Source organism: Eutrigla gurnardus (genome assembly GCF_963514095.1).
Source record: "Eutrigla gurnardus genome assembly, chromosome: 3".
Taxonomy (NCBI): Eukaryota; Metazoa; Chordata; class Actinopteri; order Perciformes; family Triglidae; genus Eutrigla; species Eutrigla gurnardus.
Window position 1 is genome coordinate 13,229,646 of NC_139917.1, and position 16,213 is coordinate 13,245,858.

The 16,213-nt window shown below is 44.9% G+C and overlaps 1 protein-coding gene across 14 annotated transcripts in view; it reads left to right on the forward strand.

The window, feature by feature from the left end:
• The window catches only part of LOC311010606 (calcium/calmodulin-dependent protein kinase type II delta 2 chain), a 38,883-nt gene extending 35,556 nt beyond the window's left edge, over positions 1 to 3,327 (forward strand). For all 14 annotated transcript variants that reach the window (XM_084005161.1, XM_084005169.1, XM_084005167.1 and 11 more), the window contains 2 exons: positions 1,503 to 1,731; positions 1,925 to 3,327. In XM_084005161.1, coding sequence (XP_083861287.1) covers positions 1,503 to 1,731; positions 1,925 to 1,928 — 233 coding nt within the window. In that variant the 3' untranslated portion in view covers positions 1,929 to 3,327. The remainder of the gene's footprint in view (positions 1 to 1,502; positions 1,732 to 1,924) is intronic.
• The last annotated feature ends 12,886 nt before the right edge of the window (positions 3,328 to 16,213 follow it).

The window sequence follows — 16,213 nt, forward strand, 5'->3', positions numbered from 1 at the left end:
GCATGACACACTGAATGATCTAATGCAGCCGTTGTTTGCTCTGAAGCTATGTGGGGGGGGTGAAACTTCCTGTTTGGTTCTCAGTGATGGGAATGACTTGTTTGCTCACTTTAATTCCCTGGCAAACAGTATCGCTGACGCTGACGAACCAAAAATACACACTATGCATGACTGCATGACGAAAAAGATGTATACTGTGATTGCACAACCAGGCATGTGTCCTAAAAATCAAGGTTTCGGGCCGCAACGTATTGTGCAAGCAGAACAGTAACAGACGATATAACTAGAATAGCGGACAGCAACTTATATATGCATGCAGCATAATGAGCCAGGACGCAACAGCTGTGGAGGCAGGTCACAAGCATAATGGGTTGATGGGAAGCAGGTGCACAGTGAACTCATTAAGATGAACCTCGTGGGCAGGTGAAGTAGATCCAGACCTGGAAACAAACACGTGATGCACACGGAAAGACCGAATATTTCATCTCTTTCATTACTTCAAATTCATTTGGAAGTGTTAAAACAGAGTAAAATGCAGACCATCGTATTGGTATCAAATCATTTCACAAATAAGGAAGATCCCCAACACAGCATGTTGTTTGTATGAAGGAAAGTGTATATAGTGCTATATCAATATGTAGTCCTATGGGTTTACAGTTCATGTTTGCTGGTACGCTACAAGGGCATGGACTAACCTTGGAGCAAAAACTCACTAATGAATGACTGCTATAAATGGCAGAATGTCCTCAGTCAGGGTAAAAATAGTACAGATAAACCAGATATGTCCTAGAAACCTCAATCACTTGGCGAGCCCGTACTTGTCCACTATCCAACACCAACATATAGAGACTTTTACTTCCTCTTGTGTTCAGATCAGTTGGTACAGTGTGTGAAATACCCGGTTGCTATCGGGGTTTCCCCCCCTACCTGGTGATACACACCTGACACATGCACACTTGTGTCGCTGTACAACTTTTCACCTCATGCACATCACTATTCAGCTAGAGATCTTACCTTAAAACATAATGGATCACAATTCTGGCTGATTCTGGCTCCATATAGCAAAAACTCCACTGCTTTTCAGAATGTAAGCCTTAACACAGGTAGAAAAGGCTTTTTCTACACATTTTCATTTACAACAGCTCCACCCAGGGAGAGGAAACACCATGACAATATGTTTCTGGATTCTTGTTTGTGAATAACTGTTTTGAAATTTGAATAATGAATACCACTGGGCATGGTAAGCTTTTCAAATACATCTTTAATGACCTTTGCAAATGACAGATCATTTTTGAAAGATTTTTCCAGAGAAAAAATGTTGGCTTTCATTGGGTCTCATATCAAACAAGTGAGTAATCCTTCGAAGGTACGGTCAGTTTTTTTGTTTTTGAACAATCATGCAGTTGTATTGGAATTAGCCAGCCCAAGACATGGGATGATATCATTCATCAGACATGTGGGACTAAGTGTCCCTGTAATCGGCCATTTTGTCTCCCTTGCAGCCCTGTCCAAAGGGAACAAGCCAGTGCACACCATCCTCTTGAACCCGCATGTGCACCTCATTGGGGAAAATGCAGCGTGTATTGCCTACATCCGCCTGACCCAGTACATGGATACCAGTGGCATGCCCCGCACCATGCAGTCCGAGGAGACCCGCGTGTGGCACCGCCGCGACGGAAAGTGGCAGAACATCCACTTCCACCGTTCGGGCTCGCCCAGCATCCCCTCCCAGTAAGAGGCCACATAGGAAAAGCTTGTTTTTGCTGAGCAGTGAGAGAGAGATAGATAAACAGCATGTTATTTTGAATTCTTAAAAAGAAAATAACATTTTTCTTGGATCCAAAGAAATCAGTTATGTTTCCATTTGTGTAATTATTTATGCAAACATTAATCATCTTGCAATGTGTTCTCTTTCTCTTTGCAGTTAATGGAATATCAACAAAAAAAATCCCTAGTAGAGCAGCCAACTAGCCAACCCATGACCGCTCTCTGACCTTTGACCCTTCTATAAGGACATGACATCGCAGGATACAAGTATTAATACATTTTACTGTTTTGGCATTTTATTAATGGACATCATTCGAAACCACCACCGGGTGGCTGCACACCGTATTTGGACATTACGAAACAAGCATATTGACATTTTGTTTTGTTTTGTTTTTTAAGATGTTTTGGTATGCATTTTAAATATAAAATAGAGATGTTTAAAAATCTACTATTGTAACCTCTCCCAAAAATTAGTTCTGTATTTTTATGTGTATTTATGTGTGTGCAATACAGAAACATTTGGAAGATCAGAATGTTAAAATTGAGCTTGCTTTAGTTCTGGTGATGTATATACATTGTGATTGTTGATTAAACAAAAAAAAAAAACACATTGAAATTGCTATTCTTGCTATCAGAGGAATTAAGAGTTTACGTAAAATCCGGTTTATCAGCTACATTTATGTTTGCTATGAGCTAATAAGTCATACTGTTTGAATTGTCAGATTTCAAGCTATAATACTGATTTAAATGTAAAGAAAAGCAGAGCAGCTTACACTTTGCATCGAGATATTTTGCCTTTATATCAGTGAAATAAGAAATAAGAGAATGTAGCATATATGTAATATATGAAAATTCAAGACTATTGTGTAGTGCATGGGGGGGAATATTGTAAGTAAGATCATATGAAACTATAATATCTTCTGTTTGATTTGTGAATCACTGTTTGTTTGCGTTTGTCAATGCTGTGCATCCGTCCTGTCCCAGATGTTTCTAATGTCCTTCAGTATCATAGAACTGTAATGAAAACAATAACACAGTTAGGGTTAACATCCAGCGTAAATATCAAAACGTCATATCTGAGAGGGGAAATTTAGCTCCTGTTTGCTAAAGCAACCCTTACATTTTGTACAAAGATGAGAAGAAAACAAAGTCATTTTTCATAATGTTTGTACTTGTATTGTATGACTGTATGTAGGGTTTCTGTTATTTTATTCTAGTCATTTCCGGTGTGTTACTTAGCCAATTGCACAGGGAAGGTGGAGATGATGAAGATGGCGCTAAAGGCACTATAGTCTCTACCTTTAGTCAGGTGAAGTGTTAACCTGACGCCTGGAGACGGATTGAAGAACATTGCAGTCAGACGAGAGGATGGTAAGACAGCAGTGAAGGAGTCAAAAGGAGAGTTGGACTGTAATAAATGTTGGGATGTCTTCCTTGATGATCAGTGCTTCTACCAGCCAGTGGCCTCCTTTACCACTGCAGGACAATGCCAGTGTCTTCGTCATCCTTCCTGTTTGCTCTTTTCAATTGGTCGGTCTCTTCTTTTGTAAGGGGGACAAATACGAGAAACATTTCTTTTTGACGAAACATATGATGTCAATGCAATGCACCACTCCTTATATGGTGTGAACCTGTTGCCAGCACGGCAACGGATGGCTTAACATGTTTAAGAAATAAATAAATCGGCTAAAAAGGTGTGACACTGGATGAGCTCAAACTTGTGTTGTGTTGGTGGTTGATCATCGTTGCCGTGTGTCTGCGGAGGTGGAAGGGAGCTGCTGACGTGTGAAGTTATCTCTTTGGATATACAGGCATCACATATTAGGATTTAAAGACATCCATTGGATGGAAGATTTATGGCTGCTGCCTTTTTCATGTCGAGCGGCATTTTACAAGCAACCGTTTTAAATGTCTTAATAAACGTGGAGCATACAGACTTATGGAAGGACAGACTTATGGAAGGGCCGACCCTGCTGGCATGGAATTTAATGCTGCTTAACTGCTTAACATAACCATAATTATAACATTTTGTTATTAAATCTGTCATATTTCCATATCAATGGTAATATGGATGTTTATGAAAGCCCATGTGGGACTTTTATTAAAAAAATATATACATTTTTCAGAATTTAAGAATGTAATGTAATGTGAGAATAAAATTCCATTATAGCATTAGTTATGAAGGTTCTTTGAGTAAAAATAATTAACTCATATTTCATTATACAATGTTATTATTTAAACACAATATTTAAATTTTCATTTTTACAAACTCGTATTGCATTCTGACTGAAAATATAATAAATATATAAAAATAAAATATATATATATATATATATATATATATATATAATATATATAATTATATATAAAAATGTACAAGCTGTTTGCTATTTAATTTTCAAACCTGTGCCCTTACATTTTCGAATGTAAATTAGAAAAATTTAAAATAGCATTTGATGTTTCATTTTCCAAGAGTTAACCTGCCGTAAATCGGTCATGTTAAATTCACTAGCAAGGACCACACCGTCAACGAGATGCGTTTAAGGATTTTATTGATATTGAACGAAAAAGACGTGTCGAAGATCTCGATTCTGGATGTGGAGCGTTGTGTGGCTTCTGTGGAGAATCAGCCGCCGCTCCCGGGCGGCGACGGACCCCCTCATGGACCTATGAAGGAGAGGATAGAAAGAAGAGCAGGGAGAGAAAAATGGGGTGGGGGGGAGGGGCACAGAGTGCGGGAGCGAAGCGGAGGCGAGGGTCAGGTGGTTATTTATAGGATGCAGAAATTGGCGCTGTTGAGGTGTGGTCCTGCTCCTGAAACTTTGCCAATTAGGCTACAATTCACTAGCAAGGACCACACCGTCAACGAGATGCGTTTAAGGATTTTATTGATATTGAACGAAAAAGACCTGTCGAAGATCTCGATTCTGGATGTGGAGCGTTGTGGGGCTTCTGTGGAGAATCAGCCGCCGCTCCCGGGCGGCGACGGACCCCCAAAAACCTCCAATTATTTTAGCAGAGATTGAGCGGACCTGAGATCTTTGAGATCCGAACGGATGTAGCAGTGGTACGTTTGGGAGGACCAGCGGCCCATGATGCGAATGAAATGTTCTGGGACGCCGCTACGGGAGGCTGAAGTGGCGGCTCCGATCCTGAAGGAGTGCCCGGAATAGTTGAGGGGCGCGATACCGGACGATGAGAGCACGAGGCGAAGGTGATGGTGAAACCAGAATCGTGTAGCCACTTGGCCGGATTCGGAAATAAAGAGGGGATCTGTCATTGTAGAGCTCTGGGATTCTGTCATTGTAGAGCTCTGGGATTTGCGGAATTGCAAGAAGTTCGAGAGGGTTTCGAAGGGGTTTAGTGGTGATTGGACCTGGAAGAAGAAGACGGGTGTAGGCGGACCAAATTGATTAGTTTTGGTTTGCTTTAAGTGGAACACCATGGTGTCGTCTGAAAAGTGGGACAAATCGGAAATGCAAGCGTGACGGCTCGGGTCGAAGTAGATGGTTGAGGAGGTAAATTCGGAGCATCTGAGGAAACCGAAAAAGGCTAGCAGAAACATGGCTTCCAGGGTTCTGGCGACTTGGGGAGTGCCGTACCCAGAGCGGATTGTGTGGAGGCAGGTGAACAGCAGGTCTGCGGTAAGAGGGAGACGCTGAGGTTTCGTGGCTGGCTCTTGGCGTAGGAGTCCTCTGATGAGGGAAGTTATTTGGGGATGGCTGGTGGCCAGCCCCGGACTGCCGGTTATTAACTTGGAGAAGAAGCTTAAGCTGCTAAGGTAAGCTTTGATGGTGTGTGTTTTGATTGCCCTGATGGAATGGGCATAAGTGATGTAAGAAGTCAAGGTGATGAGATCGAACGACGGAAAGGTTATGTCGTATATGTTGTGGAATTGGTGGAAGCTTTTCCAAGCCGTCCAGTAGGAAGAAAGGGTTGAGGGTGATAGGCTATTGATGATGGAGCTCTGGGATTCGCTGATCAGGGGTCTTAGCGCTGGATTCACAAGTTGAATGTCAGCGCTGAATATGGAGGAGCTGGCGTCGGGAAGATGTCGGCGTGAGGCGCCAAGCTTCTGAACTTCTGGAACAAGAAGCGGGAAAGAGAGTCAGCGATGGTGTTGGCATGACCGGGTACGTGAGCTGCGCGGAGAACATATTGATGGGTGACGGAGTGCCAGATGAGGCATCGTGTGAATGGCATGATGGATGGGGAGTTGGAGCGACCTTTGTTAATGATGTCTACGACCGCGAGGTTATCGGAATATATGAGAATGGATTTGCGGGACCATTTGTGTCCCCACAAGATGGCGGCGGCTATTATGGGGTAGATCTCGAAGAGCGCAGAGGAAGCGACCTGGCATTCATTTGCGAGCTCTGGGGGCCATGCTGCTGCGAACCATCTTCTGTTGTAGAAACCCCCAAAACCGACTGAAGGAGCGGCATCGGTGTACAGGTGGATGTCATGTGGGTACGTAAGTTGGTCGTGGTAGAAGAAGGTGATACCGTTCCAGTTGGAGAGGAGGTTGAGCCACAGGCGGAGTTCAGCACGGCTTGGGCTATCCAGGGAGATGGAAGTCAAGAGTGATGGAATGGAAGAAGCGACAGATAGTAAGTGGGATATGAAGGCTCGCCCTTGGGGGATGATGCGTAGGGCGAAGTTAAGGTGGCCCAGAAGGGACAGCAGTTGACGTTTGGTGCAGCATGGGGCGTAAAGGAAATTGGAGATCAGGAGGCTGATTCGGTTGAGCTTTTCAACCGGGAGAGAAGTCTGGAACTTATTTGTGTCGAGGGTGATACCGAGAAACTCTAGGGATGTGGAGGGGCACTCGGTTTTCTCTGCGGACAGTGGAACTCCAACGTCGGCAAAGACTGAAGTCAAAATGACCAGGCCGGAGGCTGGTGGTGACGATGGGGGGGAAATGATAAGAAACAATTATCCAAGAGATGGATGACATAAGGAATCCTGTGGTTGTTGGACAGGATCCAGCAAAGGGCTTCGGACAGGGTGTTGAATAGTTTGGGGCTGCTTTTGCAGCCGAATGTGAGCCTGACGGCGAAGTAGTATACACCGTGCCAACGGACACCGAAGAAACGCCAGAAGTCGGGGTGGATGGGGGGGACTTTGAAGGCGTTGGTGATGTCGGTTTTTGAGAGCCATGACCCTTTGCCGGCAAGTTTAATGAGGGCGATGGCATGGTTGATGGTGGCATAGTGAAGGTAAAAATCCTCACTCGGGATCAAGCTGTTGATGCTGGGGATGGTACTGCCGTGGGGTGCTGAAAGATCTATGATAATGCGTTTCTTGCTGGAGTTATTCCTGGTTGCAATGCCGAGGGGGCTGATGCGAAAGTTAGGAAAAGGGGGATGGACGAATTGTCCGATCATGAAGCCTTCCTTGACTTCTATTGCCAGCAGGCAGTCGACTGATTTTTGATCGGTTATAGCTGACTGAAGGTTTTTAACCTCGAAAGGAATGGATGGTTGTGTGGAAAGTCCGGGATGGAAACCCTCTTTGAATCCTTTAATCAGGAAGTGAACGAACGCTGGATCGGGGTGGTTATGAAGTGCTTCTGCTAAAGCTGTGATATTAATGGGTGTAGATAAGTGCTCACCTGGTTTCGGCGAGGTAGGGTTGTGCGGGCATGCTGGGCGGGCGTGGCCCCCGCCGCAGAAGGAGCAGACGTGGAGGAAGCGGCACTGGGACATGGAGCATCCGGTGCTATTGAAGTTGTTGCAGATGGAACGTCCTCCTTGGTGAAAGATGGGTCTGCCTTTTTTATCAATGCCTTTGGTGATGGGGAAGGTGGAGGGTGCGGATGACACCTGTTTAGGAGATATGGGTGCTGGTGGAGGTGCCGACGACAAGCGGGAGAATGCTGACGCTCTCGTTCGGCTTTGATACGACTCATTGTGGGTGGGGATGGAGCAAGAAGAGGCTGGGTGAGATGGGCCGCCGCAAAGGGGGCATTGGAGAGCTGCGCGGGCGGCGAAGATGCGGCAGTATATTTCGTTGTCAAGAGTGCCCCAGTAGGTGGCCTCGGGATGCTGGCATCCCGGTGCCGATGACCCCAGCTGACCAGGGCTGCTGGGAATGCTGGAACTGGGATGACGCAGGTCCCTGCCACCTGGCGCAGGACGCTGGCATCTCGGTGCCAGGAGCTGGAGTGGACTGTGGTGGTTGTTGAAAAACTGCGGCGGGGGGCGCTGGCATCCCGGTGCCAGCAGCCCCTGCTGGAACAGGCTGCTGTAGTTGGAAGTAAGCAGCAGGAGTCACTGGCATCCCGGTGCCAGGAACCCCTGCTGCCGCGAGCTGCTGTGTTTGGAAATAGACAGCAGGGGGCGCTGGCATCCCGGTGCCAGGAGCCCCGGCTGGAACTGGCTGCGATGGTTGCTGGTAATAGGTAGTAGGTTGCTGATGCTGGTGGTGGTGATGAACCTGGTGGAGGTTGGAGGGTCCTGACATCCGTCTGGGCGCCCCCTCTGGAGTGTAGGGATGACGGGAAGTGGTGGATGACGGTTCTGGGGTTGTTAGTTCTGGCGGATGATCTCTGACTCTGTTTTTGCTGTTGCTTTTCCTGTTTCCTTTGGGCTGAGTTGTTTGGTGGTACTGTCCCTTTAACGAGAGCGTCGACGTCGCTGCCGGAAGGGGTGTGCGTGGTGATGTCACCCGGAAGCGACCTGGTGTTGACGGAGCGGGCGGCCATGAGTGTGGAGAAGAGTTTTTCTTTATTGTCGGATCTGTGAAACGGAATGCCTTTATCTTTTAAGGTCTTTTGGAGTGTGGCAAATTTCCAGTCGGAGATTTTTGAAGCTGGAGGCTGGTCGGGGCATCTGGCTGGAGCATGGTGCTGTTGCGACCGGCGATTTGTTCGGCCGGGTTTGTCGGAATGACGGCGGGAGGCTGGAGTGGTCCTCGGCGGTGAAGGGGTCGGCGAGTTCCGGCGACGGCGACGTTCTGTCCGTGCGTTTCCCCGTCCTCTCTTGGCTGCTGGAGGAGGTGGGCTGGGAGACACGGATGATTCGTCGGGCGAGCTATGATAGTCTTGGATATGGAGAAGGGATGAACCAGGCGGGATACTGACCATGGATGGATTTCATCGGGGACGCTGGCGTCCTGGACATCGTTGGAGCCACTGAAGTCGGGGTCTCGGGTATGGAGGTGACGTCGGCTTCTGGTGAATCGTGGTCTCGGTGGAAGAGGTCGTCGTCGGGATAGAGAGACGAAGTCCATCTTGAGGTGAGTTGGCTATGAGGCCGCACGAGTTTGCTCGTGCAAAGTTGGTCGTTCTTTGAGGCGAAGTCGCGTGCTCTCACGGAAGCGAAGGCGCAGAGTGCGGGAGCGAAGCGGAGGCGAGGGTCAGGTGGTTATTTATAGGATGCGGAAATTGGCGCTGTTGAGGTGTGGTCCTGCTCCTGAAACTTTGCCAATTAGGCTACAATTCACTAGCAAGGACCACACCGTCAACGAGATGCGTTTAAGGATTTTATTGATATTGAACGAAAAAGACCTGTCGAAGATCTCGATTCTGGATGTGGAGCGTTGTGGGGCTTCTGTGGAGAATCAGCCGCCGCTCCCGGGCGGCGACGGACCCCCAAAAACCTCCAATTATTTTAGCAGAGATTGAGCGGACCTGAGATCTTTGAGATCCGAACGGATGTAGCAGTGGTACGTTTGGGAGGACCAGCGGCCCATGATGCGAATGAAATGTTCTGGGACGCCGCTACGGGAGGCTGAAGTGGCGGCTCCGATCCTGAAGGAGTGCCCGGAATACCTGAAACTTCGCCAATTAGGCTACAATTAAATTTGAAAAAATGACTTCAATCACAACGATTGTTTTTATTTGTTTGTATTATTCATTTTTCAGTGACAAAACCAGTAAACAAGAAAACAAAATAGATGTGTACAAAACAAAAGTATTTGCAACTATACTAGTAATACAAACAATATAGTAATTAGGGTTGCAAAGGGGCGGAAAATTCCCGGTAAATTTCCGGAAAGTTTCCGGTAAATTTCCACGGGAACTTAAGCTTGGGAATTTTGGAAATATTCCATATTTGGAAACTCTCCATGGGAATAATGGGAATTATGGGAATTAATGGGAATTTAGGGGAACTAACTGGGAATATATTATATCCAAGCATAAATATGAACAGAAGTCATAAGAAAACATCCATACAAAATGTTTTCAACAGATATTTCAACAGATTTATTTGAAAGTAGAACAGAACATGTTTTAATTAGTTGCTTCATGGGTGAAGTCAAAAACAGGAATGTTAGGTTCAATACTCCCAACCCCACTCATTCAAAAATGGAATGGAATGTTCCCATTCATGTCTATGTAAGAAGCTGTGCAATGCCGTCACGGAGCGGCGAATTTCGAGAGACGGAGCGCCGCTGCCCGCAAGCAATCGAAAATCTTTTAAACTGACCGGTGTCGATCTAAATTAAAGACAGATTCAGCAACTGCATAGCTTATTTCTCGCCTAACATGTTTTTAGAAACACATTTCAGTTAACTATTTTCGTAAAATAAGAGGGAGGTGGGAGGCTGCGAGGGGAGAACGATACGAGCTCGGAGGAGCACAGAGGGGAGGGGAGGGGTGTGTGTGTGTGTGTGTGTGTGGGGGGGGGGGGGGTGCTTTTCAAACCTTTCAAATCGTAGACTAGAGCTGTAATAAATATATTTCCCCATAATAGCATCAAAACTTACTTCACTTTGTTTAGTCCAGAAGCTCAAATGTGTGCCTTCAATAGTCTTTGTGCTTCAGGCTCAAAAGTGTGGTCCAGTCTTCTAGTGATCTTCTGTACATGTGATGGAGGCATGCACAGTGCCAGTAGGGGGTGTGGTCTCAATAGCCTGCAATAAGCAGTGTGCTCTGTGCATGTGGTTGAGGAATGGCATGGATATTCAAGTGTATTTGAATGGCATCTGTTTGTTTTAGTCAAGATTATGCTACAAAATAACTCCTCAGCTATATTTTTTGTCCCCTTTGAAGAGCCAACCATCAATTTAAAAAATGTCCAGTTTATTCCCGTTTATTCCCGTTTATTCCCATAAATTCCCATGGAAAGTTTCCACTTTTGAAAATTCACGGAATTTTGCAACCCTAATAGTAATGCATACACAAGAAACGATTAAAAAAATTATGCCATAATTGATTATTTAATCCTTTTCATGTTTTTGTGTTTATATTTGGATTTTCTTGCTGGGGGGAAGAGGAATCAGCTCCAGATGTACTGCAGAAAAGGAGACCAGGTTTTATTAAATGCTGTAATATTGTCTTTTATTGATGATGTAAGCTGTTCCAGATTTGCATGGTCGGTTAATAGATTGAGCCAATTCTGGGTTGAGAGTTTTGATCTGTCCTTCCAGTTGAGTAAAATCATTTTCTTGGCTACAGTGAGTGCTATGAGAATGAACTTTTTTATTGTATGAAATTTGTAGCAGAGGTGTGTTTTAATTGATTTGTCTATTAACGCTATGGGCCCTAGTTTCGTAGACCAGGCGCACCTGCAACACGCCGACGGGGTGTGTCCTCCTGGACTTTGCAAGTTTTGTGTATGCTAGCACAGGCACTCCTCCCGTCACTCCCACGGGTGGGACTGACGGGTGGGAGTGACCCATGTGTTGAATGGGGGGATTATTGCCGATGGTTTGTTCAATGACGAGCCAGGCAGGGTTGTGTTTGTTTGTCCAGTGTCGAATGTATGGAAGTTGGTGGGAAAGAAAGTAGTTGCAGAAATTTGGTGCATCCAGTCCACCATACTGTTTGGGTTTTTGAAGAGTAATTAGCTTAATCCTGGGTTTCTTTTCTTAACAATAAAATGTATTAGCAATTGCATTCAGAGAGGAGAACCAGCAGAAGAATTTTGACGGTAGATATGCGGCCGATTAAGGAGAGTTTGTTCCATCTGTTCAGGTCTTCTCTGATGCTTTGTAGTAGTGGGGTGAAATTGAGATAGAAAATATATTTTTTGTAGGGTAGGTCCCCAACCTCAGCATCCCAGTCAAAGTGGTTAAGAGGCAGAATCTCGAACTTAGACCAATTGATGGAATGGCCAGAAACCCTGCTGTAGCTGTTTATCAGATTGTGGACTGATGGAAGAGATGTTGAAGGATTAGTTGGATAGAGTAAGATGTCATCGGCGTAAAGACTAATTTTGCGTGGTGTGAATTGGTTTTTGCAGTCTTCTGTCTTATGGATGAAGTGAGTGGTTTGATGAAAAGTGCAAAGAGTAATAGTGATAATGGGCATCCTTGCCTAGTATCCTACCTCTGTTTAGGTGGAATGATTGACATATTGTTCTATTGGTGATTAATGATGCTGATGGTGTGTTATATAGTGTCTTACTCCAGTTTATAAAGTAGGGGTCAAACCAAAATGGTTTAAGGAGGTAAGGAGAAAAGGCCCTTTCCTATCAAATGCCTTTTCTGCATCTAGAGTTGCAATGATGGATGGGTGATGATTCCTTTCTGCATCCGGAGTTTTGTGTAAATTAATTATGTTAATAATCTTTGCATGTTTTCTGAGGACTGTCTCTCTTTGATGAAGCCAGTCTGATCTGGGTGTACAAGTGATGAGATTCCAATCTGGGGTTGAATTCCTGTTATTAATTTGAGAGTTATAGGTGCATGGTCTGAGATGGCAGTACTGGGGATGTTGGATTATTTGCCTCTATGTGTGAGTGAGTTGTCCATCAGAAAATAATCAATGCAGGAGTATTTTGGTATGGGGAGTAAGAAAATTCTTTATTGTCTGACTCGTGCAGTCTCCACATAGCTGTCAGTCCACATTCTGACATATAGGGCCCTAGTTTCGTGGCGCAGCGCAGGGTGGTGCAGGGTGGCGGAGCTGGCGCAATGCAAGTTTCGATCAGCGCAGCCTTGCGCACGGTCAGTTTGGCAGTTTGGTGGATCGCCTGCGCCAAGATGGGTGTGGCGGCGCAGCAGGGACCAGAAACGCGCAACTTTGCCGCGAGCTGGAACCGCGGCTGCAGCTGGTCTGAGCGGCACGCGAGGTCCCGGTGTCCCGCCGTTCTGGTGTTGGACGGGGAATCCGGTGCAGCTGTGGACACACCCCGTCGGCGTGGCACAGGTGCAATGCGCCCCGACTGCGCCTGGTCTACGAAACTAGGACGGTCGGACCCATTTGATTGTAGATGAGGAGTGGAGAGTCTTATTGGTGGTTGAAATGGTGGAGCGGTCTAGGTCTGGGTTCAGCACAGTGTCAAAGTCGCCTACTAAGATGATGTGAGTTTGGGAAGATGGCTAATTCTGCAAATAGGGAGTGGAAAAATGTGGGGGAGTCTGTGTTTGTGCCATAGATACCCGCTATTGTTACGTTGTCAATGTTACCGTTAATTATGATGAAATGCCCTTCTCTGTCAGTTACAGTTGAAATATGGGAGTATGGTGTGTTTTTGTTTTAGCAGGATGGAAATACCACTTTTTTTTTATTGTAAATTGCATGGACAGTCTGGCTACTCCATCCAGCCCTCAATTTCCAAGACTCTGCCTCTGAGATGGGCTTCTTGTAATGGACAGATCAAATCCAATCCACTTTATGTATAAAGCACGATTTTAACAAACACAAGGTTTCCAATGTGCTGTGCAACAAGATAAAACATAATACATAGATAACACAATAAAAACACAATACAAAGATGAAGTACAAAATACAAAGTTAAAAGTAATAAAATATCATAAAATAAATAAAATATACTGCCCGCACAAGACAAAAAATATGCATGTCATAAAACCAACACCCTACATGGTGAATGTAGGTGTAGCTGTCTGATTTCAGTTTGTGTACATGGTTGAATATTTTGGTTCTTTTTGCAGGGGAGCTGATTCCTTTTAGATTCTAAGAGGTTATATTCAGAGCCAATGCATGGTGTTATTTTTGGTTAACCTGAAGTGAAAATGCCATGTTCTAACCATTTGAATCATAAAAAGTCATAGTAGCTACAGCATGTCGAAAAAAGTAATAGTATAGTATATCGAAAAAAGTCATGAAAATTTCATATAGTAGGTCGAAAAAGAAATCCAGATTCCAAAATCAGATTCCAGCTCGACAACCTCGATAAGAGAGGACCACAGCCAGTAGTCAATGTACAGGACAGACAGGGAGCTGTGCTGAACTTCCAGCTTTAGAAAGGACATTAGTGGAGCTTACCACTGAGGGCCCAGAAACCAGGCTTGCTCTGGTAAGTCTGTCACAATCTGGTGTCATGTTAATGCTCTCACCTTTGGTCTATCGCTGGTAATGGGTTATATATAATATATATGGGTTATAATTATGATTTAATTATTGAATTTTCACTCAAATTTGTATGAATATAAAAGAAAATTAAAACTGCGAGCAGTGATAACGGGCCCTCGCATGGCACGTAACTCGGTTAGTGCTACGACCGCCTGACGTGTCGGACCGCCTGGCCTTGCCACCGCCACGAGGCGGGTCGTCCCTGGCCACCGCCACGGCACGGGTCGTCCCCGGCCCCAGCCACGGCGCTGGTCGTGGCTTGCATGAATCATCGCCTCCATCACTGTGTCAGATGATTGAAGTCGTCACGCTCGACTGGGGTGCAAAGTTCCACGACACTGGGACCTTATACGGGTGTAAAAACATGACATTTTATGTCGCCACTAGGTGGCGCTCTGATTGTGAGTCAATATTGCAGTGCAGAAGTGTTCAGGGTGGGACTCTCATCAAATGTGAGAAGTTTGAACATGATCGGACGATGTACATTGAATTTATAACAGTTTAGAGTGTTGTGAAGCATGAAATCCGTCCGTGTTCGTGGGGTCGTGCTGGTCAAGCCCTTTGACTTATGTAAGACCTTTTAATGATTTTTAATCATTGAGGCCTCTAGAACAGGCTCATAAAGTTTGGTAGGAATCGGATCAGCAGTCTAGGAGGAGTTCGTTAAAATATACTGCATGCAAGAGGTGAAAAATCGCTTAAAATTTCACATTAAATGCAAAATGGCTGACTTCCTGTTGGGTTTAGGGCATGGGTCCAAGAGGCTTTTTTGTACATCTCTACATGTTCTATGTACCTACAAAGTTTCATGCAGGTACGTCAAAGTTAAAGGTGTTCAATATCCGAAAAGGAGCCGTAAAAGTGTAAAAACATGATATTTCCAGGTACCATCAGGTGGCGCTCTGACCTAAGGTCAATATCACAGTGCATACGTGTTCAGGGTGAGACTCTTATCAAACATGTTAAGTTTTGAGCAGATTGGACATTGTATCCTGAAGTTACAACAACTTCCTGTACACTGGCCATAACGCAAGCCCTGGCCACACCCTTTGACTTATGTAAGACCTTTCGATGATTTTGCATCGTTGAGGCCTATAGAACAGTCTCAACGAGTTTGGCAGCAATCGGGTGAACGCTGTAAGAGGAGTTTGTTAAAATACAATCCCTACAATTGGTAAAATCGGAAAAATGGCCTAAAATGGCTGATTAACTGTAGCGCCCCTGAGTGGTCAATTTTGATAAAACTTTCAGGATATGTTGCAGGGAGAGATTTTAACACGTCCTGCAAGTTTCAAGCAGATTGGACATTGTATGCTGAAGTTACAATGACTTCCTGTACACTGGTAAAAACGTCACACACTTGCCACGCCCTTTGACTTATGCAAGACCTTTTGATGACTCTTCATCACTGAAGCCTTGAGTACATGATGACCAAGTTTGAGGTGAATCTGATAAAGCTGCTAGGAAGAGCTCGCTGAAGTATAAAACTTAACACTTTCTATAGCCAGTAGGTGGCGCTCTGAATATGAGTCAATATTGCAGTGCTCATGTGTTCAGGGTGGTACTCTTGACAAATATGTGAAGTTTTGATCATATCAGACAATGTACATTGAAGTTATAACAGTTTAGATTTTTGTGGTTGAAGCATGAATTTCGTCCATGTTCAGGACGCCGTCCCAGCCACGCCCTAAGACTTTTGTAAGACCTTTCGATGATTTTGCATCTTTGAGGCCTCTAGAAAAGTCTCAGCTAGTTTGGCATGAATCGGATCAACGGTGTAGGAGGAGTTCGTTAAAATACAAAGCCTGCAATAAGCTAAAATGGCCAAAAATGGCCTAAAATTGCTGATATACTGTAGCGCCCCCGAGTGGTCAATTTTAATAAAACTTTCAGGATATGTTCCAGGGAGATATGTCAACATATCCTGCAAGTTTTGTGATGATTGGGTTAGAGATTATGGAGTTATGTGTATTGATTTCTAGAGCCCCGCCCCTCCGATGGTCATTGGCTTATAACTTTTAAACGCAACGATATTTTTCAAAGCCTTTGATAGCACTTGATCAGCTTGGTCTAATGATGATCCACAGCAATTTTGGTGCGAATCGGATCTACGGTTTAGGAATAATTAGCAAAAACGTGTTTTTCACAAAATTCAAAATGGCGGAAAATTTCGGTAGGCGG